This window comes from Pangasianodon hypophthalmus, chromosome 9, assembly GCF_027358585.1.
Source record: "Pangasianodon hypophthalmus isolate fPanHyp1 chromosome 9, fPanHyp1.pri, whole genome shotgun sequence".
Lineage (NCBI taxonomy): Eukaryota > Metazoa > Chordata > Actinopteri > Siluriformes > Pangasiidae > Pangasianodon > Pangasianodon hypophthalmus.
Window position 1 is genome coordinate 6,329,409 of NC_069718.1, and position 26,973 is coordinate 6,356,381.

A 26,973-nucleotide genomic window follows, 5' to 3' on the forward strand; every position below is an offset into this window, starting at 1 on the left:
GGAGAACACGGGAAACAGACGTGTGGCTCCCATCTGCCATGTGAACCTGGCGGATGTGACTGAGTGCAAACACACACACACACACGGTCACTTAGTGTCTCTTGCTGTCTCATGAATATGCACACGTATGAAAGCTCACTCTCCATCTGACCGCACATGCTCTCTCTCTCACACAGTCTTTGTCTACTTCAGGGAGTGTTTGTGTGTGTGTGTGTGTGCGTGTGTGTGTACGGGACAATAGTCACACCAATAGTCACTCTGCACAATAGCTGAATTGAGCTCCTCAAGAGTTCATTCACTTTTCACACTCTCTCTCTCACACACACACACACACACACACACACACCTTGTTAACCACATATCCATGGACACAAACAAGAGTCATAACAAGACAATAAGAGGACAGAAGCCTAAAAACGGGATCCAGGAGTAAAACCTGACGCAAAATAAACATTAAAGGTAAACTCTGGCGTTTAAACTCCTGCATCTGCAGTGTGTGTGTGTGTGTGTGTGTGTGTGTGTGTGTGTGTCTTTTTTTATCTCCTGCAACTGCAGTGTGTGTGTTTGTGTAATTATAATTATAATTATATATAGGGAAGTCTAAAGGACTTCTTGTTGGATAAAACTCCATAAAAACTACTCTGGGAAAGTATCTACAGCAACACATACACTTCGAGCTACTCGATGTAGATTTGTCCAAGCCATGAAAAGGTGGAATCTGGAAACGCTCGGTCGCTCGGAGTCTAAATTTCATGGTTCAGTAATGATACTGGAAACATTTCAAAGTGACGAACATTCTCGTAATATAGTCTTACCTCCTGCTAACGCAAAACGCAGTCACCTCGCGGCAAACTTCGGATGACTGACGATGGCATCCGGAATTGCTGATATCACACTCATAGCTATCACGATGGCTAGCAAGTTGGACGTTTTAAATGTCTGTTGGAAAAGCGTGGCATCTGCAGCTTGAAGATCGACAAAAAAAAATCGTCTTTTATCTCGTAATATGTGTTCGCCTATTTCACAGTCCCGTACGATCCTTAATAACCTATCCAGCAACAAAACATCTAGTTACAGCTAATAACTCATTCAGTTTATTTACAGTCCTGACTTTAGTTTTCCGAACATTCTTGATCTTGTTAACAGGTAATTAATAAAAAAATATGGACTAGGTGCTAATTCTAGCTACCAGCAGCTACTTGTAACCAGCTTCATGCATTTTTCCTGCTGTAATGAAGTAATGTGTACATGGTACATGGTACACATTACGTCTGGCCACGCCCCTTTCTTTTCCTTCCTCAGCGTCGCTGCGGCTTACGCACCTCCAAATCCGGGCGCGATACTATCATCAATCAGCGCTAGGATGGACGCCATATTGCACACGATCTCATAAGCCTAGGTCGTGTTTAAACATATCAAGAGAAAAAGATTTCAAGCTCAAAAAATTTAAAAATATAAAATTGTTTGTTTTCTTTGTATTCATCTACTTAACTAGCTAGCTAACTCACCATTCATTATTATATTACGTTTCTTTTTAGCTTCGTCAATTAGGTTTCCAGGCAATCAAAACATGGAACTGGCTATCATACTGACGATTTTACAAATTTACGAATTTACAGTGGACTAGGTAATTTAAGGCAATTTAAGAATTATCCACTCTTCAAGAAAGACAAACATGTTGTCATTACTGACAACAATGACATAATAAATACAGAAAAGCGCAATACAGTGTCAATCTGTGACTACGAAAGAGCGAGACTAGTAGCCACGAGCTCAGAGAGAGAGAAAGAAGAGCGAGAGCATGCAGGAATAGTGTGTACGTAATCACCCTTAGCGTTGTTGGTATGAAGTGTATTTTTCCTCCAACAAAGAGAAGCTTCAGTGCAACATAATGAAAGGTTAACATTCGCAGGCAGGGAACGTTACAGAGACGGTGGGGGTGGAAATGAGCCCCGAGTCGTCCACAGGGGGGGTTTACGCACAACACACACCATTCATCACCGAGTACAAGAGACAAAACCACAAGCTGGATGGAATTTACGGCTACAAGAGGATGCTGAAGACGAGAGTTTCCTCAGAAACTGGCTTCACTCCTCATGACTCAGGCTGCCAGGAAAAGGTGGAAAAACTGTGCTGATATAATCCAACCTCCTTCCAGGCATCAGACTACTTGGGTAAATCGATGTTAAGTGTAGGGGTGAGCGACGTGACAAAAACATCATATCACGATTCTCAAGGACTTTTCCATGATATACAATGTGTATCACGATATAAATATAAAAACTGTTAGAAATAATAACATTCATTTATTATTAATAAACAAATTCATTATTTATATTTAAAGCTATTTGTATTTATTTAATAATAAATGCATATGTATCACTGAAAAAAGATATATTTTTTTTATTTTAAAGATAAGATACAAAATTTTAAACATCAAATCAGCTGCTTCTGGTAAGCTTGTAATTATAAAAAATAAAAATAAAAAGTAAAGATTAAAAGTAATCATGTCCAGGCTTTTAATAATGTAAAAATGGGTTTGTTCACAAACTACCATTTAAAAATAAAAACCAAAAAGGACAACACTTATAATTTTAATAATAAAATTATAATTAAAAAAACTTTTATTTATATAAAATAAATAAAACAATTTATTTATATAACCTCTACCAAAAATAAATCCATTTTATGTTTATACTTATTGAAATGTCATTTTATTCATGAAAAAAATAGCATAGGAGAAAATGCAAATGTAAAAAAAACAGAGTGCTTACAATTTACATTTACGGCATTTGGCAGACGCCCTTATCCAGAGCGACTTACAATTATCTCATTTATACAACTGAGCAGTTGAGGGTTAAGGGCCTTGCTCAAGGGCCCAGCAGTGGCAGCTTGGTGGTGCTGGGATTTGAACTCTCAACCTTATGTTCAGAAGTCCAACATCTTAACCACTGAGCTACCACTTCCCATTTAAAAAAAATAAAAAAAAATTTTAAAAATAACTACAAACTTTCAACATCAACTCAGACGCTTCAAATCATGTTTATATTTCAACGGCTTCGAAAAGAAAAGCTTTCACCCTATCATCCAGAGATGGCGAGTTCCGACCGTGACGATGCTACAGACTTCTGTGGAGTCCAAGAGAGTAAAACTGGCCGAGCTCTCTGAGTGGGAGGGGCTTACGCTCTCTCCCCTGTCAATCACAGCGACACTAGCTAACCGTGGGTGTCTGTGAGCTCATGTATGAGGAAGAGGGCGGATAGCGCTTTTCTTCCGAGTGTGTTACACTTCTCTGTGACGCAACACGAGCAGCAGTTCGAAATGATGCGGTTGGCTGGTTTCATGTGTCTCACGTGTTAGGCACGTGTTAGGCACGTGTTAGCCTCCACCCTCTCCGACTGATAACTGCTTTATGATAAGGGGTAGCTGACTGATGGGTGAGAATTGGGTGAAAATTGCAGGAAAATAAAAAAAAAAAAAAAAAAGGTTTATAACTCAATTTAATTACAAACAAACAAATAATAATTATATTTAACAAATTATATCATCTCTGAAAAATATATTGTGACATAATTTATCACAATGTCGCATTATATCGTCGTATTGCCCAGCGCTAACCTGCTGCACTACACACAATTTTTACTAGACATGTTAAGTTTTTATTTTATTTTATAAGAAGTTGTAATTATAGAGTCTAGCTTTTAGCTAGGAAATCTTTTCAGGAACGAGAAGGAGTGTGAAAACTGTAACTGTACAGACTACACCAGCATAACACACGCTCTGCTTACTTTTTTTTTTTTTTTTTTTTTTTTTTTTTTAAAGATAAAACATCAGTTATTATTAACCGCTTTTAAATTGTACTTAAACTAGGATTCCGGGCAAACAAAGTGGGCGGGAATCTTCTCTCAGCACATGATTCATTTCTGATTCAGGGGTTACGACTCGACTATAAAACGATTCTAGACACATCTCCATTACTCGACGGTTTGTGTCGTTGTATCCGTGAAGAAAGGACGAGATGGGATATTGTACCTCCGCTCCGAGGCGTGTTGGAGCAAACAAACGTTTTAGAGCGCTACGACTGAGTAACAGCACAGATTCCCAGCAATAAATGTTGCAATAGATTTAGTTTTACTATCTTTTTTGCACTACCAGATTTTGCTATGAGTGCCTGCTCAAGGGTTCCCTAGTTAGTCATAACAGGTTTTTTTTCCTGCCAACGCTCTCTCCTGGAGAAAAACACCTGATTTGTGTATAAATTAAAGTATTTTATCTTGGAGTAACAGGTCTAGTGAATGACAAAGGGCTTGTCAAGCTTGTTTTTTTAACACCGACCTTATAAAAACAAAAGTTTTCCTAAATGTCAAAAAAGGAAGGTGTTGTTTTGACTCCGTGCCACAAATGTTAAACGTTACAACGTGCCTTATCAGACGGCATCTTATCCTCTGCTGCATTTTGAACGTAAACACGACTTCCAGACGCTGCGTAGAAGCTTCATCTATGTAGCTGCACAGCTTCTGGATTCATCTAAACTACAAAAATTAAAAAGTCTGTTGAGGATTTTGTTTTTAATTCATTACATCGATGCAAAATCTTTTAAGAACGCATCAGGACGCATCGTACAGACAATTATTTCCCCACCCAACTTTTACTGGTTTTTACTCGCTGATAAATTTGTCATATACATAATAATATATATATACATTATACTGTAGATTCAGGCTGCAAAGCACAACTTCTCAATTCTCAGATACAGTAATATCATCAACAGTCATATTTATCCAAATATAAGAGTGAAAGTGTGTAATATAACGCCACAGGTCACAACAAGTCACTGCATTGTTTAACATATATGCCATTCCACAGTCATGAGTGTGTATTTACCCGGTCAGGAGCTAGTGTGTGTTTAGACAATCACTTCTTTCAAAACCGGTCTCTGAACAAGCCTGAGGCTGATTGTGAAAACGCCTAAATTGGACAAACTGTTACTTTTTTTTTTTTTATATCACACCAGAGCAGTGTAGCAATATCAAGCAATGTAGCAGTATACAGTATATATATTTATATTTAAAAAAAAAAAAAAAAAAAAAAACACCCATGATGCACGTCTGAAAGTTGACTGAAGGTTTGGAGCACACTCAAGTCAGAAGCGCCATGGTCGAAGTGTAAATTGTAAAAATCAACATTACACTCCATTGTATTCAAACACGAACAGCCAAAAGTGTGGATGCAAACATCCGACCTCGTGGAACCTCCTGAGGGTTTGTTAAAGTGCTGTTTATGTTACTAGGGTGTGGAGCACTGATTTATAATCTTTTCTCTAACACACTTGACTCAACTCACCACCACTTAAGTTAATGCATCAATCCGCTGCACATGAACTCGGAAAGATCCACGTCGATTTTCCCGGGTTGTGCTCCAAACACATTCCAGTGTTTTGGCTCAAAAAAACATGGACGCCCAGAGCATCACATTTGTATGGCTAGTCTCTGAATTTGATAAACATACAACAAAGAATCTACATTTATTAAGTCTTTTTCAATTAGCGATGAGAAACGGCGTATAAGCTAGGTCAACTGTCGTGTTCATTGCTGCTCAAAAATCATAAAATATATGATATATAATGTAAGAAACTTTTCAGAGGATGTCCGTAATGATTATAATCGATTCACACAGGATTAGCGATATCTATAAATCATATACATGGGCGTGTCTTGATGATGTACACACGGTCATCACGCAAAACATTCCATGCACAATACACACTCATTTTAATACACACTGACCTGATCTTTATTATAAGCGCTTGCTGTAGGGCTTGTGCGCTTGATCATTAGAAGGTCAAGTGACCAACACGCATACAGGATGTACCAGCGGTCGGCCTGTATTTTGGTTTGCTTTTGACAGGTCATGATAGAAAAGAGAGACAGGAAGCACTTCCTGGAGTGTACTTCTACTGAACAAAAAAGTGCAAAACCTCTCTTCCAACAGGATATAACACAATCTTTATTAACATTTCATCCGAGACAGGATATATATTACTTGGAATCATTTCTACTGCTCAGTTCAGTGAAGGTAAAATACAGAATAATCATTCCAGGCACATGTACACTCAGTCCAATAAATGACTGACATGACAGATTTAAAGATTTAAAGACAGGACTAAAATTTCCAGAGATACTCCGGTAATAATGACATTACCTGTGTAAAGGTGCAAATATACTTCACTTTCATCACATGTACGTCCGCGTGCAACGGCTACTAGACACGTCAAAGCAAAACATATCTGTCCATCTGGTTTCCAAGTCAAATAGTAAAATGTTTAGTGATTTTTATAAACAAACTGATGAGCTCCTTTTCTCTTAAAAACGTTCTGCTGTCATTGTGATTGTTGTCATTATCTGCGTCTCAAATCAAAAACCCTTACCAAACATTCAAAAGTATTTGCTAATCTAGAAAATCCAGAAGACTGGTGCTCAAAACAAACCTTTCAGTAGGTTTAAAGAGGTTTTTAGAATTCAAACATTTGTTGTAATAGGAAAACAGTTAGTGTTAGTACTCAATAACAGTGCAGAACAGTACATAAGTATATGATTTGAGACACAACATTATTTTGCTTTTTCAGGAGACACAGTGTCACATGGTGCTAGACTGTTCCCCAGCTATTTATATTGGTGTTGCACCACATGGACACATCGCAGTAATTTCTGACATGCACAAGCAGCGCTCTAAACAACCACAGGATACACAATGTGCCAATCTTGCATACACGTAGTTAAAAGGAACTAAGACTAACGACTACTCCAGTCTGAACAGAGCATTACATTAACCGCAATTAGACAAAGTAACAGAGTGAGAGGGAAAAAATAACCAGGCTGAAATTAAAGATGATCATTTCAGCCTAAAATTACAATTCTAATTTATCAAAACATTATTTGAATAATATTCAATGTGCAGCCTACAGACATAAGAAAAATGACCTGTATCACTGCTATCCCACAAAACAGGTGACTGTCAGAGGTGATGAATAATTAACATGACTTGCTAAGCTCGCAGGTAATGTAGCTAGCTAGCATTATTTGAGGTTGGGACTGAAGTTGGGTGGCAGTCTCTGTTCTGATGTGCATTTCCAAATAGAGATTTAAAAAAAAAAAAATTTAAAAAAACACGTTATGGAAGTCAAGTGTGCCCATGGCTGGACCAATCTACACTGACTAACTTTTTTAGACACATGTTTTTGTCAGATTTTTGTGTGGATTTAATTTTTTTCTGCATGGGAGTGTCATCAGCAATCAGAAGTGCTTTGCGACAGCAGCATTCTCAAGGTGGATTCTCATACGGTTATCTTACAGAATGTTTAATTAGCTAAGTTACCCATGTCTACACTGTACCACCACACACGCTTCATTCAGACGACAAGCAACAAAATCCAGCAAACTTCACACCACCGTTTTCCAGGTTGTGTTTTACGCCTTGCAGCCATAATTAAAGGTTTAATCAAACTCAAGCTCCTTTTTTAAAACTCGATCACAGAGACAAACGGTGTATGAGTCGTGGCAAGAAGAATCTCCGTCTTGTACAGAAAGTTTCACTTGAGACACTGGGATAATCTACAGCACACTGATGTGTTGGCAGTGAGACAGAGATCCACGATGCATTAAACGAAGGTGTTCCTCTGCCTTTGTGTCATAAACTGAAAAGTTTCACAAGAATACATCTGGAAAAATAAATGTTCAGACTTTCAGCTAATCCACCATGAGAGCATGTTGATGACCACGCAAAACTCTCATAACCTCTCGTTAACCTCCTCGCCGAGTGTGTGCTCTCCTACAAGCATCCAGGGCATGGAACTCCAGAAACACAGAAACACTGATTCAAACTTTAAGACTTTTCACCTAAAATATGGATCCTCGTCCTTAGTCAGTGTCAACGCCGCTCTCAACATTTTGCTACAATTTATAACAAGACAAAGTTTTTTTGCTTCTGCTAAAACCGTATTAAAAAAAAAAAAAAAAAATATCTTGAACAGTTGACAAATTTCTTCAAGTTTCTCATTTAAGCTGGTTTGCATCCCATCATGATTTACACCCTAAAACACACTTTTCATTTCTCAGTTCCTGTCATTAAACCTTAAACATTCGTGACTGGTTTAGGTTTTTAGTTAATAGCTGTAAAATTGTTTCACTAACTGTGGACTATTTTATATCTAAAATTATTAATTAAGTGTCATTATAACATCTTTTACTCTCTGTTTCTTTGTTTCGTGCTTAATTTTAATTCTTAATTTCTCCTTATACATATTGTTTATGATTGCGGATTTTATTTTTAAATCTTTATGTAAAGCGCTTTGAGAGTTTAGACTTTTTTTTTTTTTTTTTTTTTTTTGCTGTTCTTGCAGCATGTGAGCACAATGATGTGTCAATCAACCATGTAACCATGGCAACATCAGAGGACGTTACTCAAGTCAGACGTCAGTGTAACGATTTAAGAAGATGATCAGAATGTAATGATGATGTTTTCAATGTTTTGGGTTTTTTTCTTTTTTAAATTTCACTCATCTGTTCTTTTAGAAGTTGTTCATGAGGTTGAAATGCGTGTGTTGGAGCAGAATCGTGCGGTACGGAGCAGGATTGGGAAACACTGGTGTGAATTAAAGTTACTGGATCAAATTGCGTCAATGCGCTAAATGTGGTGAAATAAGAGAGTCGCCAATTCAGAGCAATCTCTGAGATTACAGAGTTAGAAATGAGAACAACAAAAGGGAAGAAGCAAGAAAGTGGAATGATGTTAATTACAATGAACCACAGTGGTGTTGGATTCTCGCTCCCTGATTGGTCAGAAGGTGTTGATTAGTTTTCTATAGCAGCAGCTGTGACCGTTGTGCTGCTGCACATCACAGCTTTATATTCTAACACCTTCCCATTTCTATAATAACAGCTCATTCACAGGAACTAAAAAGTGTGTTGTTATTTAACAGAAAAATGAATAATTTCTTTGAGGAGATGGTTATTTAACATTTATGGAAGGAGTCTCCAGTGTCAGCGCTTTTGTTTTCTCGCCATGAGAAAGCCTTCAGGACAGACGAAGAGCCTAGTCATGTTCAGAGCCTCTATAACGTAAGCAATAACGGGAACTAACTTGTTTTCGGGGACGTTCCCCAACATTAAACGTAACTACAAATGGATAAAAAGTATGACGCGTCGTTCGTTGATCAATAAGAAATTATAACGGTTGGCAAATCACTGTGGTGTAAAAGGAATAAAACACTTGAGGACACACCAAACTTTATATGGTTACAGTAGCACCATCCTGGTGTTGATTACTTTACTATAACTGCATGACACGAAGTGTTTCACACATTTTAAAGTTGTAAAGCAACTTTTTTTAAAAATCCTGCATTTCCTCAGAACGCCTGACACAAACTATAAGCAACGTGTGGCGTTAAAACAGTGTGTTAGACCACAAAAATCTGGAAAAACAGACAATATAGAAACACAGATCAGGATTAAGTAAAAAAATAATAATAATAATAAAAAAAACACTTGTGTGTATTAGCAATTTTTTTTTATTTCCTCAGGACGCCTGACACAAACTATGGGCAATGTGTGACATTAAAACAGTGTGTTTTAACAGATTTTCCAGAAAAATCTGGAAAAACAGAAAATATAGAAACACAGATCAAGATTAATAATAAAAAATAAAAGAAAAAAAAAAAAAAACACTTATGTATATTACCTTAAATGTTACAGGATGTTACAAGGTATGCATATTTGTAAAGAAAACTCTTTAAAGAAGTTTTTAATGTTGAAGATGTCAGATTATTTTTCAGAAATTTCTTGTTTATACTAAAACAATAGCATTGAAAGGTTTACTGGTTGTTTTTAAACCCCAGATGAATGATGAGGAAACTGCACACTGCTGGAGAATAACAGAGTCAAGAGATGTGCATTAAAGCCATGGCAGCACTACAGGGAGTCATTTCCAGAGCTTTAGATATGGAAAAGAATAAAGTGAGATAAATTACTCACCCAGAAGATGATGTTGAAGCCGAAGAGGAAATATTTGACGCAGCAGCTCACTTCAGCTCCTTTGTAATGCTGATGTTTCCTACTCATCCTGAGCAAAACAAACACAAAGCCTAAACAGCTCGCCTTGACTTCACTCCCGAAATGACAAAGCTGCCCAGTGCAAAAGACTTCAGAGCACAAAAAACAAACCAGCTAAACGCTTATAAACCCCAGCTAGCCAGGCACGACTCCATTATTAGCTAGCTGACTGAGCAACCTGGCTGCTAGCTGCTAACCACAACAACAACAACAAACAAACAACAACAATAATAACAACAATAATAATAATAATAATAATAATCTAGCTAGCATGAGCGCTCGCGCTCACAAAATATACACGAGACACCGCTGGAAAACGCTCATTTCCTGCAACACACTGCCATTAACGTGTGGCTGCAAGAATATTTCAGTGATATTTAACAGGATTTGTGACTGAGGGAGATTTTCAGCCTCCAACAAGCCATTAAAAAGCGGCGCGAGCGCGGACACAACAAGCGTAAAAAAAAGGGGGGAGGAGAAGGGGGGCAAAAACAACATGGCCGCCAAATTGATGACGTTTCACCATAAAAGTCTTGCAGCTCAAAACTTAGCAGGCTAACTCCTAAAAACACTGCGGATTGTATCATTTTAAACCACTAAACTCATACAGGATGCTCAGTTTATTTTTTTTTAATATAAGGAGTAAAACATTTAGTGTCGTTCCGTTTTAGTAAAATAATCAACGACAGATTGTTGCGGTGAAGCAAAGTTTCCTTTAGCGTCCATTACAGCACGTCCCGAAGTGTTTTATTCCTCTTAAACTACGGCAGGTTGCTAACTATAACATTTTTATTTATTAAAACAAAACAAGGAAACGTCATACTTTTTATCCATTTGGATACATTCAGTGTTGTGGGATGTCTGTGAAACAAGTTCCTGTTCTCACTTACGCTATAGCAGCTATAAACAGACGATTCCTCTCTTTTTTCTCTCTCTCTTGAAGTTAATAATACAAAATATTAAGTTTGTTGTGTTATCAAAAATCCACAAAGCATAAACTAATCTGTCCTGAAAACGTAAAAACGTTATAGCTTTAACACTGACACTGGAGACTCCTTCCACAAATGTTAAATAAACATCTCCTTAGAGAAAACTTCACCATGTTATATGTCATTATACATGTTTTAAATCCGTTTTATGTGAACATTGCTGTGAATTAGCTGTTACTATAGAGACTATAGGGACTGTAGGGTGGTAGGGTGGTAGGGTGGTGCGAGGGTGGCCTTGCCACCTCACAGCTCCAGGGTTCCTGGTTTGATCCTGAGCTTGGGTTACTATCTGAATGGTCTTTCACATGTTCTCCTTGTGTCTGTGTGGGTTTCCTTCTGGTTTTCTCCAACATCCAAAAAAAATGCCAGTAGGCAGATTGGTGACTCTAAATTGCCCCTAAGTGTGTGTGTGTGTGTGTGTGTGTGGTGCCCCTGAGATGGACTGGTGGCCCATTCAGAGTGTATCAACACCTCGGCCCTGGTGTTCCTGGGATGTGCTCCGGATCCACTGTGACTGTGATCAGGATAAAGTGCTTACTGGAAATGAATGAATATTTAATATTGGAATGTATTACAACGAGTGCGTCAGTATAAACCTGTGATTGAGCTGTTAAAGAAAATTCATCCACACCTTCTGACCAATCAGAATCCAGAAGTAAATTATCTGAATAGAATATGTCAACAAGAGTCTGCAAAAAATGTTTTTTTTTTAATAAAAATAAGTAGGCAAATGTGTAGAAAAGAAATTGTAAAAAGAAAAGAAAAAAATAGGTTATATCTTAAAAATAGATTTTTATCCATATAAAACTTAGTGCACAGGATAAGCAGAAAATCAGAGGATGGTTAAATGTAAAATGTAGTGTATTTTTATGGAGTGAGAAGATCCTGCAAAATTAATTAATTAACTTCTGGCTTTCCAAGAAGTTAAAAATGAACTAAGGCTGTATTCTATCTATCTATCTATCTATCTATCTATCTATCTATCTATCTATAGCACCTAACCTACCAACCTACCTATCTATTGATCTGTCAGGTTGAGTAAAATATTACCCTAATTTAAATAAAGAATGAAATTGGTCCCAACACTGCCCCCTGGAGGACACCTTTGAAAGCATTTTTCCCAATTTTACACTCTCTTTCTCTTTCTCTTTCTCTCTCTCTCTCTCTCTCTCTCTCTCACACACACACACACACACACTTACACACACATATGAGATATTCAGTGCAGATATTCACTACTGATAAACACATCTTTAACAGTGCAGATAAATGAGAGAATCAGAAAGCATGTTCCACCTGAACCAGGCCCTGAAAAAAAACTGGTGATAAGTTTACTAAGGTTGAAAAAGTGTGTATGTGTGTGTGTGTGTGTGTGTGTGTGTGTGTGTCTGTTTGGGTGTGTTCTCTTTTGTCAAGCTCTTACTTGTTGATTTGTGATTGCTCATTTGGTTGCTCACGGTTATGTGTATTACTGAATTATCATCGCAATCATTGTGTATTAGTTATTATTATAATAACTATTATTATAACTGTATTAATGTTATTATTCCTGTTTATCTTTTTCAGCTTGTATTATTAGACCTGTTTTAGCTTGACTAATGGCTTTGTGACACAAATGTAGTCAGGAGTGCCATAAAAGAGGGGAAAGTGGGGATGAGAACTAGAATTGTGTTTTTTGTTTTTTGTCTTTATTTCTTTTTCATTGGCCACCAGTACAGCAGTACAAAAAGGTTCTAACCACGTTTATGTTTTTTTCATCTGCTCAAGATTGATATCAGCAGGAACTAGCTGTACTTTGAGGGTCCTGAGTGACATTGTGCATTGTTACGGGGCCACCTGGTGGCTTGGGGTCCTAAGCAACGACTTAATACAGAGCTTCATATTTGAACAAAAGAGTTTAGAAGATTGCAGGATTTTTTTTTGTTAATGTTTAAAAAATATCAAACACAATAACACTGTTGTGCTGAAATGATGATGCAGACAATTTTATGCTTTTATCTTTTTTACATTGCAAGTTGAAAAACAAATGAACTAGAACTCCAAGTTCCATTAGCTCCTGTTTGGGTCAGTTTTTCCTTCTCAAATGTGCAGTGAAGAATTTCATAAATGTTCTCACTCTTCACTGCATGTAGTGGATTCAAGTTTAAAAACCTGATGATAGAACAATCGACAGGAAAATATTACAGCTCAACAACAATAATAATAATAATAATAATAATAATAATAATAATAATAATAATAACAAACACCTGATAAATTCTTAATTAAGTCATATATAATAACTTGATTCTCTGTATGTTCCTTGATCCTTTCCTTTAGTAATACTTCTTATCTCTTTCTGTCCCAAAGGTTTATAAATGTTTAAGTAAGGAATAAAACACAACAGGGTGTGCTGTTATAGGAAAATAATCAGCAATGTACCACCCTGAATTTGATTATTTTCCAATAACAGCATGTCCTAAAGGGTTTTATTCCTCTTATCACACAACAATTTACCAGTGATTACAATTTTTAAAAAATGTATTAATGAACAAGTCATACTTTTTATCTGTTTATAGTCATGCTTAATGTTGTGGAACGTCCACCGTCCACAAAACAAGTTACTTCCTGTTCTCACTTACATTAGACAAGACAAAAAAAACCCACAGCTTGTCACGTTACAGTGAAACAACAAAAAGTAAACTCTTCCGTCCTGAAGACTTTCCTGTGGCGGGAAAGTTACTGACACTGGAGACTCCTTTCATAAATGTGAAATAAATGTCTCCTTACAGAAAACTTCACCATATCAACAATTACACTTTTTTTTGTTTAAATAACATGTTTTTAATCTGTTTATTATTAGGTTTAGATTATGTCATGCGTCCATCATGCAAGTCCCTGTGAATGAGCTGTTACTATAGAAACACATGAATTACAAGGACTGCATTCATTTAAAAAAAAAAAAAAAAACTGTGATCAACACCTTCTGACCAATCAGAATAGAGGATTCAACAGCACTATGGTACTGTTATATTACTGTAAGTATGTATATTGTAAATACTACTAAATGTACTGTAAATAAGTAATTATTTCTGTCCTTGGTTAAAAAAGGAAGCGGGATTTACCAGTTCCAGCCTACAGAAGGCAGTATAGACCAGACATCAGCGCTACGCCTCCGACTCGAACAGTGCAGGGAGGGAGTGTCACTATTCAAATACACCATTTACCTTTCATCTGTGCAACAACACCAGGTTTTACTTTAACACAAAGCACATGTAATAGGTCGTGTATTATATTTCTTCTTAAATCAAAAGATCTCTAACTGAAAGATTTTAGATCTTTCACTTGCCAAAGAGCTTCTCAGGTGATGTTGGATATTAATATAGGATTAAATAATTGGTAAAGAAAATATTTCTGCAGCTCTGAGCTGCGGTTTCTAAGGAAAAGTGACAAGAATCTACTGGTAGTTTTTTATGTGTGGTGTAATGCTAACTTTTTTTTTGCCCTCATGTAATGTTGATTTTTGTGAGTTTCCTACAATGAATAGTTTACATTGTCCATGGGCTTTGGAAAGACACTGAATCGATGGGTTTTCTTTCTCATTTATTCATCTTCAGTATGCACTTTATCCTGCTCGGGGTCACGGTGGATCTGGAGCATGGACATATACACTGTATATGGGATGCTATTACACACACACACACACACGCACATTCACACCTGGGGTAATTAGATAAGCCTATATTGTATAACTGTACTCTGTAGCTATAGAATTACTGACTGTATTTGTTTTGTGGATTATTTTTAACAGTGACAGGGACATGGTGGAGACGTATGCAGTGTGTCAGGTGGCGCAGTGTTGCTGGGATTTTAACCTCCTCGCTGTCACTCCTGCTTATGATTAGTAACTGGACAGTCAGTCATCTCTTCACCTTTTGCACTAACGAGAGTCTTTTTATACTTTAAATATGATTCTGGCCATCACTGGTGAACCAAATCATTCCCTGAGCCACTTTCTATTACTGATCTCGCTGCTACACTTTTCTTCCATCTTATTTTCTATCAAATTGTGTGATAGGGTGGAGCCAACAGGTTACGGACAACTGATGTTCTTCGTGTAAACAGCATTTAATTCCAGTGTGAATGTGGAATATAAATAGAGGAATGACAATTATACTTCGACTTGCCTTGACTTGACTAGTCCTATATCTCAGATCATAATTATATCTTAATTAAAAATAATAATAATCATCATCATCATCATCATAAGTATAGCATTGTCAAAGAAAGCACATGATTAGCTGTCAGCCACCTACAGTGGCTGATTCGAGGGACACTGCTTTATATTCTATATTAGAAACATTGAAACCATTCTCAGCACACTCCTGTCTGAGTGTGTGTGTGTGTATGCGTGTGTCTAGGTGTGTCCTCTTTTGGTAGGTTATTGTTGAAGTTATAGACACTGTGACTCACATTATGTGTTACTATTATCATGTATTACTGTCATTCATGTATTACTATTATTCATTTATTACTATTATTCATTTATTACTATTATTCATGTATTACTATTATTCATTTATTACTATTATTCATTTGTGACTCATATTATATATTATATTAGCTGACTGCTGTGTTACTAGTGCTTTTAGTGCTTAATCTAACTCTCATGTTTAGCTTTAGCTCTTTCTGTAAGGCTCTGTGTGTGTGTGTGTGTGTGTGTGTGTGTGTAGTTAAGTTGTGTTTCTCCTTTTTTCTATGATTATATACCATTTTTCAACCAGCCGAATTTATGATTTTGTATAAAGTGCTGGTCCTTTAGCTGTGATTGTGCAACCATTTTTAATTTTTACAATTAAAAACAGCATGATAAGTTAATAATAACTCTCACACCACAGCTCTAAAATTCTCCATTGTGATTGGTCAGGAGGTGTTGATGGATTTTCTATAACATAGTGCAGGTACAAGGTATCACTGGTCTATGTTAATGCACAAATAAGTTATCGTTTCTATAGTAACAGCTCGTTCACAGGGACTTGTACGGTGGATGAATTAATAATTAATAATGTTACTTGTATTATATTATAACTGATATCTGGCATTTATGTATCATCACACATTATTAATATTATGCAAAGTAAAATGATTCGAAAAGCAGCATTCAAAAGGCAAATAAAGAAAACGTAAGTCTGACCTTTTAAATTTTTTTATTTATTTATAAATTACATAAGAGCAAACATAGATGCTGGTTGCATATCCATAATACCAAAATGAAAAACGTAATAAACACGAACTGCTAGAAGAAGTGCATATGAAGGCTGGGGTTGGTTTTGCAGGGGCTGAAAAGCTGATATGATATTCTGGTCCAAGGTGCCAAGTCACCCTGCAGCTGGTGTTCCTGTCACTCAGGGGTGTATGTGCAAGTGACGACTCGGTAATCTGCTGATGTACCAATATAGAGTGTCACGACTCCAGAAGAAGAATCACTTCTGCATGTGTTGAGATGTAATACTCGATGGGATTTGATGCTCATTTGATACTAAATTTTTCACACCTCTGGCAGTTTGCTGTGAGGAATGTTTACTCTGTCATTACTGTACACAGCGCTGAGTGCAAATGAGAAATGAGACAGTCTGCAATTTATAGAAATAGTGTCAATTCGTTCTGTTTGTAGTACACTGGATGTGCATCTGAGTACATAAAAGTGCAAAAAGTGATATTGCGTATTTAAAAAAAACGAATACACATGCTTTTTCAATCTCTAAAACGCTCTCAATATCTAGAAACGGGTGATTTTGCCATAAAATTACATTGTCTAATGACCCTTAAAGGAATCTCATCCAAAATTGCAACTTTCTATTAATGAACAAACGTCAGTTTGTGATAATTGGTATCTACATTCACTGGCCATGTTTTTAGGGTGAAGTATTCCTTCGGGTGAAGTTAAAGGATAAATATACAATCTGAATGTCATCCTTTTGCAGATAGTCATTTATCTATTACCTGCTTATTTCCTTTACATTAATCCCAGAACTGGATGGTATGGACACTACAAAACTTTGAAATTACCCGAGGGGTGAACAAATCACTAGCCCAGGGTTCCGGGACAAGCAGAATTTTTGTAAGTTTTTACGGGACAAATAGGGCTGAGTTTCCCAAAAGCATCACATAGTTAAGATTGTCTTAACTGGGAGAGAGAGTGTTCAATGTTCGATGCTCACTCTACCATTTAACCATGATTTTTGTGCTGCAATGCTTTTGGGAAACTCAACCCAGATAAACCCAGATAAACCAAAAAAGTTTCACTGCACTTTGCCTGTATTGATTCAATTCACTAGCTAACTAGCTGGCTACCTTTTAGCTTAGTGGGCAGAACACAGGAGCTTTTACATGTCTGATGGGCTAGTGAATGAATTTATGATTTGTCCACCCCTGAACACAATCTAAGAAGGCCATTTCTTTTTCTTCCATTACTTCCCTTTGCCTTCTAAAATGGAAATAATTTTGCAATTTAAACAAAGGCAATGTACAAGTGTAGGCAATTACAGAACACGGCTGTCCGTTACAATTTTCATATTTGTCAAAGCATTTGCTGTGATTCTACATTTTTCACAAATTCCAACATGCTTCATTCTAGACATATCTCTACTTTCCTTAAGTTGCACATTCATTGCCCTTCTTATCTCCATTACAAACTTCTGTTTAGGTAAAAGCAAGAGTCTGTATACACTAAACTGTGGATTAGATTAAATGCCAAATCGCCATCATCCTCCAGATAGTTTGTATTCAATTCTTATTACTGTTTGCTAAAAGTGCAGTTCAGTAATTGTGTTTTAAAGCCAGGTACCTATCATGGTACTGCTTTTATAGCACATAATATAATTCATAGACATAAACAATGCCATTAAACCTAATCAGTTCTCATTAACAAAACACTCAGGAGTTTCACCCTTTCAGAAATTACCTTCAGTCATTTTGTACCAATCCATTCCTTCTATGTTTGTGTCAAACCACAAACATTGCCAGTAAACTACATACCTTTGCACTCCAATGATCCCAAATCAACAAAAAAACAAACAATGAACAAAAAAGTCAACGAGGCAAAATGCAGAAAGTGAGAAAATATAACACTGTTTTGAAGGTACTCGCATGTCAATCATTTCTTTGGTCACCAGAAGCCATTGAAAGTCTTTGGTTAAATAAATCCAAGTAGATGCAATGTGCAGTCTGTCAAAAGAACAAACAGTCAGGTGCAAGGCAATAAAAGCAGAGGTATTCAGTGCCAGGCCTGGGCTTCCCTTTTATTGCACAGGCTAGTGTTTTTACCTCGTTCAGCAAACCTGGTTCCACTCATTCCCATTACCAAGTCCATCAGGAGTGGAATCAGGTGTGGCAGAGCACGTTAAAAAAAAAGTGTGCAGAAAAGTGAAACCAGGCTAAGACTGAATACCACTGATTGAGAGAATAAAAGGTTTTTTCATTATTGCTTCATAAATCCAAGCAGATTAACATCATTCAACACAAGCATTCCATCAAATCCCAAACTCCCCCAGCATTACATTCAGAATATAAAGGCCACTTTGGAATGAGAGGGATAAAATTGGAATTAGTCTTACTCCATTTCATAGCCAATTCTCTCAATCATTCTCAATGATTACTAGATTGTAGTCCATTCTTTTATCAGTTCTCTAGGATCCCTTTAATGTTGTCCATTCTCCTATCCATTCTCTAGGATCCCTAGATTGTTGTCCATTCTCCTGAATCCCTATGTTGTAGTCCATTCTCCTATCTATTTTCTACGATCTTTTGATTGTAGTGCATTCTCCTGTCCATTTTCTATGATCCCTATATTGTAGTCCATTCTACTGTCCATTTTGAATGATCCTTTGATCGTAGTGCATTCTCCCGTCCATTCTCTAGGATCCCTAGACTGTAGTCCATTCTCTTATTCATTCTTTAGGATCCCTAGATTATAGTCCATTCTCCTGTCCATTGTCTGTGATTTCTCAAATTGTTGTCCATTCTCCTGTCCATTCTCTATGATCCCTAGACTGTAGTCCTTTCTCCCATCCATTCTCTATTATTCCTAGATTGTAGTCCATTTTCTATGGTCCCTAGATTGTAGTCCAATTTCTATGGTCCCTAGATTGTAGTCCATTCTTCTGTCCATTCTCTAAAGTCCAGTGGTCACCAACCCAACTGACTGGCCTGAGGTGTTCAGTTCCACCCCAAGTCTGAAACATTTGTCAGTTGTCATATTTCTATGTATTATACAAAATCAGTCACTCTAAAATCTGTGTAATCCTTTAGGGCCTTGTACTCTTCTTGTCCTTCTGGTTTCCATGAAAACGTTTCCAACATTGTGAATAGTAAAAGCACAGGCAGGTGTTGTAACTGAATCAAGTGTTGTAAATTAAATTCTATAAGTAAGTAAGTCTTCAAAAAGATGACAGATGACCACTGTTCTGTTCCATTGAATGGTCCAAGCTCACGTTCAATGTCCATTCTTCATTATGTCTCCAATCTACAGGTCTTCTGACATTCCACCTCTTTTGAGCCTCAAGTTTCCAGACCAGCCACGAGGGCAGGTGTTGTGACTGCGGACCCCAGGGGAGCGCATTCCAGAGTCCTCTGATTCCAGTGAGGCATCTGAATCAGTGAGTGAGCGAGTGGTATAGAGGCGCAGGGGGGACCGGATCATTTGGGTGGGGGTGGCTGGGGGGCTGGTGAATGTGGGTGACTGGGCACCTAGTGAGCGAGACCGAAAGGGACTCGGAGGTTTGGTCTCAAAGGGCAGAATAGTACTGCTCACTGGAGACATAAGGAGATTGTGGCCACTTAGTGCCCCAGGCGACAGGCTGTTCTTACGCTTGGCTGCGTTGATGATGTTCTTGGCTAGGAGGCGGTGATTGGCCTTGGTGTCTTGAAGAGGTATGGGGGATTGGCACCTTGTTTCCCAAGGTGGAGATATAGGAGTGGTGGGGGTGCGGTTATTAGTGGGCCTGGACAATGAGATAATGGAGACAGAACTTTTGAAGGGTTTTGGTGTTGGGGAGGAGCTGATGGACTGTGGAGTTGGAGTTGAAGTGACTGGGTTATGGAAGGGTTTTGGGGTTGGGGGAGGGCTAATGGGGCCCTGGGCAGACTGTTGTGTTATGGAGGAAGTGACTGGGTTATGAATAGGGCCTGAGTTTGGGGAGCAGGTCATGGAATTATGGATCGACCTTGGTGATGGTGAAGAGGGAACAGAGTTGATTGGGTTATGCATGGTTCTTGGTGGAGGGGAGGTGACCAGAGAGCTGCGCTGGCTGCTGGGGGACCACACTGCACTTGGGGATCTGTCTGTGCTGCTGAGGCGGCGGGACAGGTTGGGTGTCCAAGGCGTTGGGCTACTGGGGCTGTTGCACTGTGGTGCAACTGGAGAGGCTTCCTTGGCCTGGAGGTGGAAAAATAAAGTTATTGTCAGAATAAATATGCAACATGACTGTATTTTTTGTAAGGGTTTTTTTTTTTCCTGTTAACCAGACATATATTGTGTAACTGGAGTCTTTTACATGCAAGTGAAACCAAAAACAGTTCGATTTAGTAAATTAGTGAAAGCAAATACCATAGCAACCCACATGTACAACAGGGACCAGTGTGACCTGGTGAAGATTAAGCTTAGTCAAAGCTGTCATCTCTCTGTGCAGTCCTAAAGCTCACTGCATATTTTAGCACCTTCCTCTTTGAACAACTGATTAAACACATGAAGGGCTTGATATTAATCCTTGCAAGTTTAATCTTGTTTATAGCTATAGACTAGTTTCAATCCGTATACAAAAAAAATAAGGTTGCAAATAACCATGTGGTCAAATACAATTTAATGCGCATGCCAACCAGATACCATGCTTGAATGTTTTAAAAGGATTAGGAAGCCCTTAATTATACACGCCAAACATATCCACAAAACCATATGAAATGCTAGGTTTAACAGGATTTCTGGACCATTCTAGGTAAATATAGCAGGCTCTATTTATTCTCCTGTCTTCTGTTTTTTGTTTTTTTTTCTTGCAAAGTGAGCTTGCATGTCCTCTTCAGGTTACTAGCATGCAGACAGCCAATGCTACTAACCTTTGCTGAGATATTCATTTGCTCTGAAGAGCCTGGTGGGTAGGCTTTCACCTCCAGAAAACATTTACCTCACATGAGGACGAGGCCAAGGGTTGGCCTGTGTGTAAGTGGTAGTTCAGTAGTTAGAGCTCTTCCCTAGTGCTTTACTAGTTACTTGTCTTGAGGTGCTTAACAGAACTATAATTGAGAACTATGATTAACCCAAAATATAATTTTAAGCTTTAAAATAGATTTTCTGGACAGATGACAAGTGAGTTATATGAGGGAGGCCAAAATGTGTATGCTGGCAAATTTCTTTTAATGGTTTCATTTTTTGTGGTTGTTATGTAGTTTTTATAGATTCTTTTCTCTCTCTCTCATGGAAGTACAAAACAGTGAGAAAGAACACAATTCAGATGTTAAATAAATATTAAAACATTGTGAAAAGGACAAAGAATCCATAGAGTGTGGGTTGGGTTGTGCTTTAATCAAGGAGAAAGGAAAAGAAAACATCAGAGAAGAGTGAAATAAAGAAATACAAAAAAGAGCAGAAACTACACGCTGTAACTCTAATCAACCTAAAATCTAACTGTTTTGAAAATCTTGCAAGACAACACAGTCTGCCTGTCTCCAGTCATATAAACATGCAGAAATAACATTTATATGGAGTTATTGCTTCATTGCATTATTAAAACTAGACTAAAACTGTCATCCTGCAGCTACATTTCACAAGCAACCACACAGCATAATTACAAGTATACCGTTAAGAGATGTTGAGGGAGTATGCTCATTCCTTCTTTCATGTCTGTGTGCTCTTATTAAATTACAAATCGTACATCATAAACCAGAAACACCATCTGCTAAAGTGCTTTAGAGGAACCTAGCAGGCTTAAGTTAACCTAGAATTCTAGAAAAAAAGAGCAAGAAAACATAATGCAATCTCAGCTAAATATTTAAATTAAGCTGAGAGAACTGCCCATGCATTATTTAATGACATGTCCTAAAATAAGATGCAAATTTAGTGGGAGCTATAGTCCACAAGACATGAAATGGCCCTTTGATGACCAACCCTTATGCATTTCTCAGCAGACCACCTGACGGTTATTGCTTCGCCATGCCAAACTGGGAAAATAAACTATAGCCAAACGCAATTCATCATTTAATCAGGGGCAGAAGGAATCTTGGGAGCCAGGAGAGAATAATAAACTGTCTCAGTGTGAAAATAATCTATAGCGTTTATAGCTGCTTCATTTTCCTGGAACCACTCCTGACATTTCTCCTGCCTGCTCATCAGCTATAACTACATCGGGAGCTCAGTTATTCCCTGTTAAGCCTCTGTGCATGTTTACCTTTAGTCTGTTGAGAATACAGAGTGAACAAAAGCAGTGGAAGTTCTGGAAGAAGAAAAATAGACTAGAAGAAAAAAGTTGGCTTCCACACCTGTGGGGTAATCCCAGCTTTCTTGGTTGAGAAGGTGGGCTTGGGTGCCTGTATGATTGACCGAGAAGTCGTCACACGCTCAGGAGCTAAACCTGACACAGGGGTGGTCCCACCCCTGCTCACCGATTCCAGAGGCATCATGGGTGGGGAGAAGCAATGGGCCGACCTGTAGGCATGTGAGTCATACTGGGTTGGGATAGGGGTAGCTGCAAGAGACGTCTGTTTGGAGTATGAGGATCCCATCACCACTGGTTTGGGAGGGGGTGCTGCTTTGGGAAGAGTGCTTATAGGGTCTCTGGTTGGGTTGAGGATGAACAGCGATGAATTGAGCTGGTAAGGCTGGTGCCGGGAAAGCTCCATTTCCACTCTACTGCAGCCATTCTCCAATGTCGGGTTCTCCAGGACTGGAGCTGGTACTGGTGCCTTTGCTGGCACATTCTTTTTCTGTGTGGCATGCTGGGAATGGAGAGTCTTTGAAATCTCTGCGGTGATGTTGGAGGCATTAATCATGGCCTTGACGCGGCCGGGCATGTTTGACGGATACACCCATGAGGGAGGCAGAGACGTGGTGGGAGAAGGTGATCTTAGTCCCTCTGCATTTTCATGAACATATTTCTCCATTCTGGTCTGGCGTTTGGCAAACAGCTCTGCTCCTTTGCCGGATGCGTTGGTTAGGGCTTGCTCAGGCTTGTGCTCTACCCTGGCTCGAGTTCTGGAGCTTTTCAGTGTTGAGGCCCACTCTGGCACTAATGCCTCTTCCACACCACTCTCATCCTTGACCAGGAAATTGGAGGCCTCTGCCCCTAGAGCCAGCTGCTCCTCCTCCTGAGGTGTTTCTGCCTGTCCTCTGCCTCTTTTCTTCTCATCTGTTCCCTGGACTAGAGACAGGAGCTCGGGATTCGGAGATAATTTTGGCTTTTCCTGAAATGTAAACATAGGCTTGCGGTTAGACCGCCTACCTCGGCCTTCATCTAGGACACCCGTGCGATTGGGCGTCACTGACCTCCTGTCAGCCAGTATCTGAGGGACGTAGGTGGAGCTTGGTGTGGTCAAGGGAGTGTAGTAGGCAGGTGATGGAGGGGGAGACATGGCTGATGGTGGAGGAGGATCAGATGGGATAGATGGAGGTAGGCTCGTGTAGCCGGGAAGTGGAGGGGTTGGGTACGAAGGAGCTGGAGGTGGAGGGGAGAACACTTGTCTGGAGGATACCGCAAAACCCGGTTTAACAAAAGTTGGAGGTTCTTGGCCAGAATATGCCGTAGCAGGTGGTTCATACTGAGCTGGAAGTGGAGGAGTGGAGTAGGACGGAGCAAGAGGGATGTCTGGAGAGAGACTGCTGGCTCGAGTCGAATTCACCGTAACAGGGGAAAAAAAGGGCAGAGCTGTCCTGTTGGTGATGGACGACTGCTTCGATGCTGAGTCATCCGCTTTACTATTGGTCTCAGTGCTGTGGCTTCCATTTGGGATGGCTTTAAGAGCCTCCGAAGGGCTTTCATGTGCCCCATTTAGCTGCACTTCCTGCTCACGTTCTTGGTTAGGATTAGAAACAGCAGGACTATTGCCACCACCAGAGGTGACATCCTTCCCTGCCTCTCCATGCTCAGGAATCTCTTCATCCTTATCATTTACGGGGAGAAAATGCCTCTCTTGCACACTGTCTCCCACTTCACATGCCACCTCCCCAGCCTCCTCCATTTTATGTCCCTTGCTGGGTGTTACGACAGTAGGCCACCGGAGCTGTGTTTCACTTCTTTTATGTTTCAAGTCTTTGAACTGGCTGTCAGTCGAACACTCCCTGTTCCATGTTAATGCGCTTGGAGAAGGTGAGTCAGGTTCATTGTGGAACTCTTGGTGGCTTCCTTCTCCTTCTCCAGCAACACTCACGAGTGTGAAGGCATTCACTCTCTCTCTGCGGCGGTTGAAGAGCTGGACGCCTCGGGAGTTGGGGTTCGACGGCACAGTCAGTTGTGCAGCAATGATCTGACTTCGTGTCCTTGCTTCCTTCAGCTCCTTTTCAGACAAACTGGCGCTCCGGCCAAGATCTGCAATTACAGAAGAGCAATGCAGTCAAAAGAAAATAAGATGTTATACAATGTCTGTACAATGAATTCATCACTTATGCCTGAGGCACATGGTCTAGCCCACATGCATTTTCTTTTTCAGTTAACAAGGAGCTTTGTGTGAGGTGTTGCTCAGCAAAGCTTGTAAATGTCCAGTTCACTGTGAACTGCCAAACAGTGACTATTCATGATCCTGGTGAGCTATATACTATTTTAAAACCCATATAATTGTTTCTGCAGCATGTGGTTCTGATTAGCTGCTCTCTAACAGCATCGGCCCAGGGTGATACATACCCTGGGCTTGGTCCTGTTTTGCATTAGAGTGTCTCTGATGGAGGCCAGAGGACTCCTACGCTGTCTTTATTTTCATTATTCTCTCATTACTGTCATGAGAATTTGGGATTTGCCTGGGATTTGCCTATTTCAGCCATATGGGACATCCTAATAGCAAGGCCCCACAGCAAGTTTCTCTGTGTGTTTAAGACAATTTCAGTAACTTAGCTCCACTGCACATCCCTTGAACAATGAATTGATTCAAAACACCAAATTTGGCAATACAGTCAACGGAAAAACTTGTTTTAAAGATCATAACATTATTTCTTTATTGAATACATTTATTTGCATAGAGGTCCCAATAAAAAAGACATGTGAAACAATCCTGATTCTGTAAATGCAAATTGAAAATGCTCCCAGCCCTACATGCATGAAATAACACAAGACAAGCAGCATTTTGCATGGCCTGCTTATGTACTCTATCTTGAATCTGACTGGCTGTTACATTTTATGACATAACACTTAGCTGTCACATGTTCAATACTAACTCAGGTTTCTTAAAGAAACATGTAGAAACTGCTGCATTGTCAACTTTCACACTTTGGCCAGTATTTAAAGTAATTCCCCTGAAGGGATTTCATTCTAAAAAGCAGGTCTTATAAGTATAGGATATATTTAAAAAAAAAAAAAAAAAAGCAAGATGTCAGCAAGAGTTTGTTTATCTTGAATAGGTTTCAATGATATAATAAACACTTTCGAATCATTTTAGGTGAAATAAGGTGAAATTATTAGTATGTTGTTCTGCTATTCCAAATTAAACAAATGGGCCTCTGTTAACAGTTTGGCAAAGAGGGATGTCAGACAGCTAACTTTCTGTTGAATATGGCAGTGTTTTTACTGTCTAGGCTTAAGAGCTGCCATTCCATGCTGCACAAAGTATTTCCTTTAGCATGCGGCTCCGTTCCCTCACTCAGCATTCCTGAACTGCCGAGAAATCTCCCCGCTTGGGTCTGTGGCATTCGCTCCCAGACACTGAGGCCTTACACATTTACCCAGCTGCACCAGTGTCCTGACACATCTTTACACAACACACACTGCAATTAAAATTCCTTCAGCTTTGGCCTTGAGGGTTTGGCTTTACTATGATCTCATCTAGCTTAATATTATCTTAAGCTTTTATGTACACTTCCTATGACTGGCTTCATTGGTGTTTGTAAGAACCATTGTAAGATGTTAATAATTTCACATATATATTGTTAATGTCAGTCAATGGGGGGGGTTATATACTTAAAATAATTTTATTTCACGTTTGTGGAGAAATTTAATATTAAGAATATAAGAGTTTATGTGCGTTCATAGTAGTTAAAAAGAATCCTTTTTGTGTTGCTAGACAAGATCATGTACACACGTGATTCGGCAACGGGACCTGTGACGGCAGCAGGACAGTCAGGAAAAGAGCAAAAAAAATTTTTCTGACCGAGCGATGACCGAACAAACGAGTGTCACGAAGACGTGTAATTAGTGAAGACTTTGTGAAACCAGAATAATTTGTGTTTGTAGTTTCAGTATAATTTACTAACGTTTTCAACGAGGATTGTCGTCTTTGAATAGTAAACCATGCCTATTTATAAATCGAACCTGAGCTCAGGTTACTGTCTGTGTGGAGTTTCATATGTTCTCATCATGGGTTCTCCGGTTTCCTCCCACCTCCCAAAAACATGTTGCTAGGTGGACTAGCTATGCTGAATTGAGTGTAGTGATGTGTGATGTACTGGCGTCCCATTAAAGCAGTATTCCCGCCTCATTCCCAGTTTTCCCAGGGGTCTATAAATTGGATCCCCTGTGACCCTGACCAGGATAAATCGCTTACTGAAGGTGAAAAAAATGAATGAATATAATATTTCCGATATACTCTTCAGCTCTCTCTTATATTCATGCACAGTGAACACAAATATTTATAACTCAGACTGATGCTTGGAGGTTTTTGGATAAATCAGACAAGATGTGTTGACTTTTTTTTAGTTTCGTTATCTATAA

At 38.8% G+C, this 26,973-nt stretch overlaps 2 protein-coding genes across 4 annotated transcripts in view; both read right to left on the reverse strand.

Annotated features, from left to right (window-relative positions):
* tspan17 (tetraspanin 17) overlaps positions 1 to 10,570 on the reverse strand; it is a 38,351-nt gene extending 27,781 nt beyond the window's left edge. Inside the window, exon 1 of one of the 2 annotated variants that reach the window (XR_008302308.1) lies at positions 10,029 to 10,570. Coding sequence is in view for 1 of the 2 variants with exons in the window: in XM_026947351.3 (XP_026803152.1) it covers positions 10,029 to 10,115 (87 nt within the window). In the remaining variant the exon portion in view is untranslated. The remainder of the gene's footprint in view (positions 1 to 10,028) is intronic. The other variant, XM_026947351.3, reaches the window with a different exon arrangement.
* A 5,694-nt stretch (positions 10,571 to 16,264) lies between these two features.
* The window catches only part of LOC113547151 (synaptopodin 2-like protein), a 27,469-nt gene continuing 16,760 nt past the window's right edge, over positions 16,265 to 26,973 (reverse strand). The window contains exons 3-4 of one of the 2 annotated variants that reach the window (XM_026947392.3): positions 22,604 to 24,645; positions 16,265 to 20,510 (exon numbers count right to left, since the gene is read on the reverse strand). In XM_026947392.3, coding sequence (XP_026803193.3) covers positions 19,599 to 20,510; positions 22,604 to 24,645 — 2,954 coding nt within the window. In that variant the 3' untranslated portion in view covers positions 16,265 to 19,598. Of the gene's footprint in view, positions 20,511 to 22,603; positions 24,646 to 26,973 lie in introns of those variants that run through there. The other variant, XR_008302284.1, reaches the window with a different exon arrangement.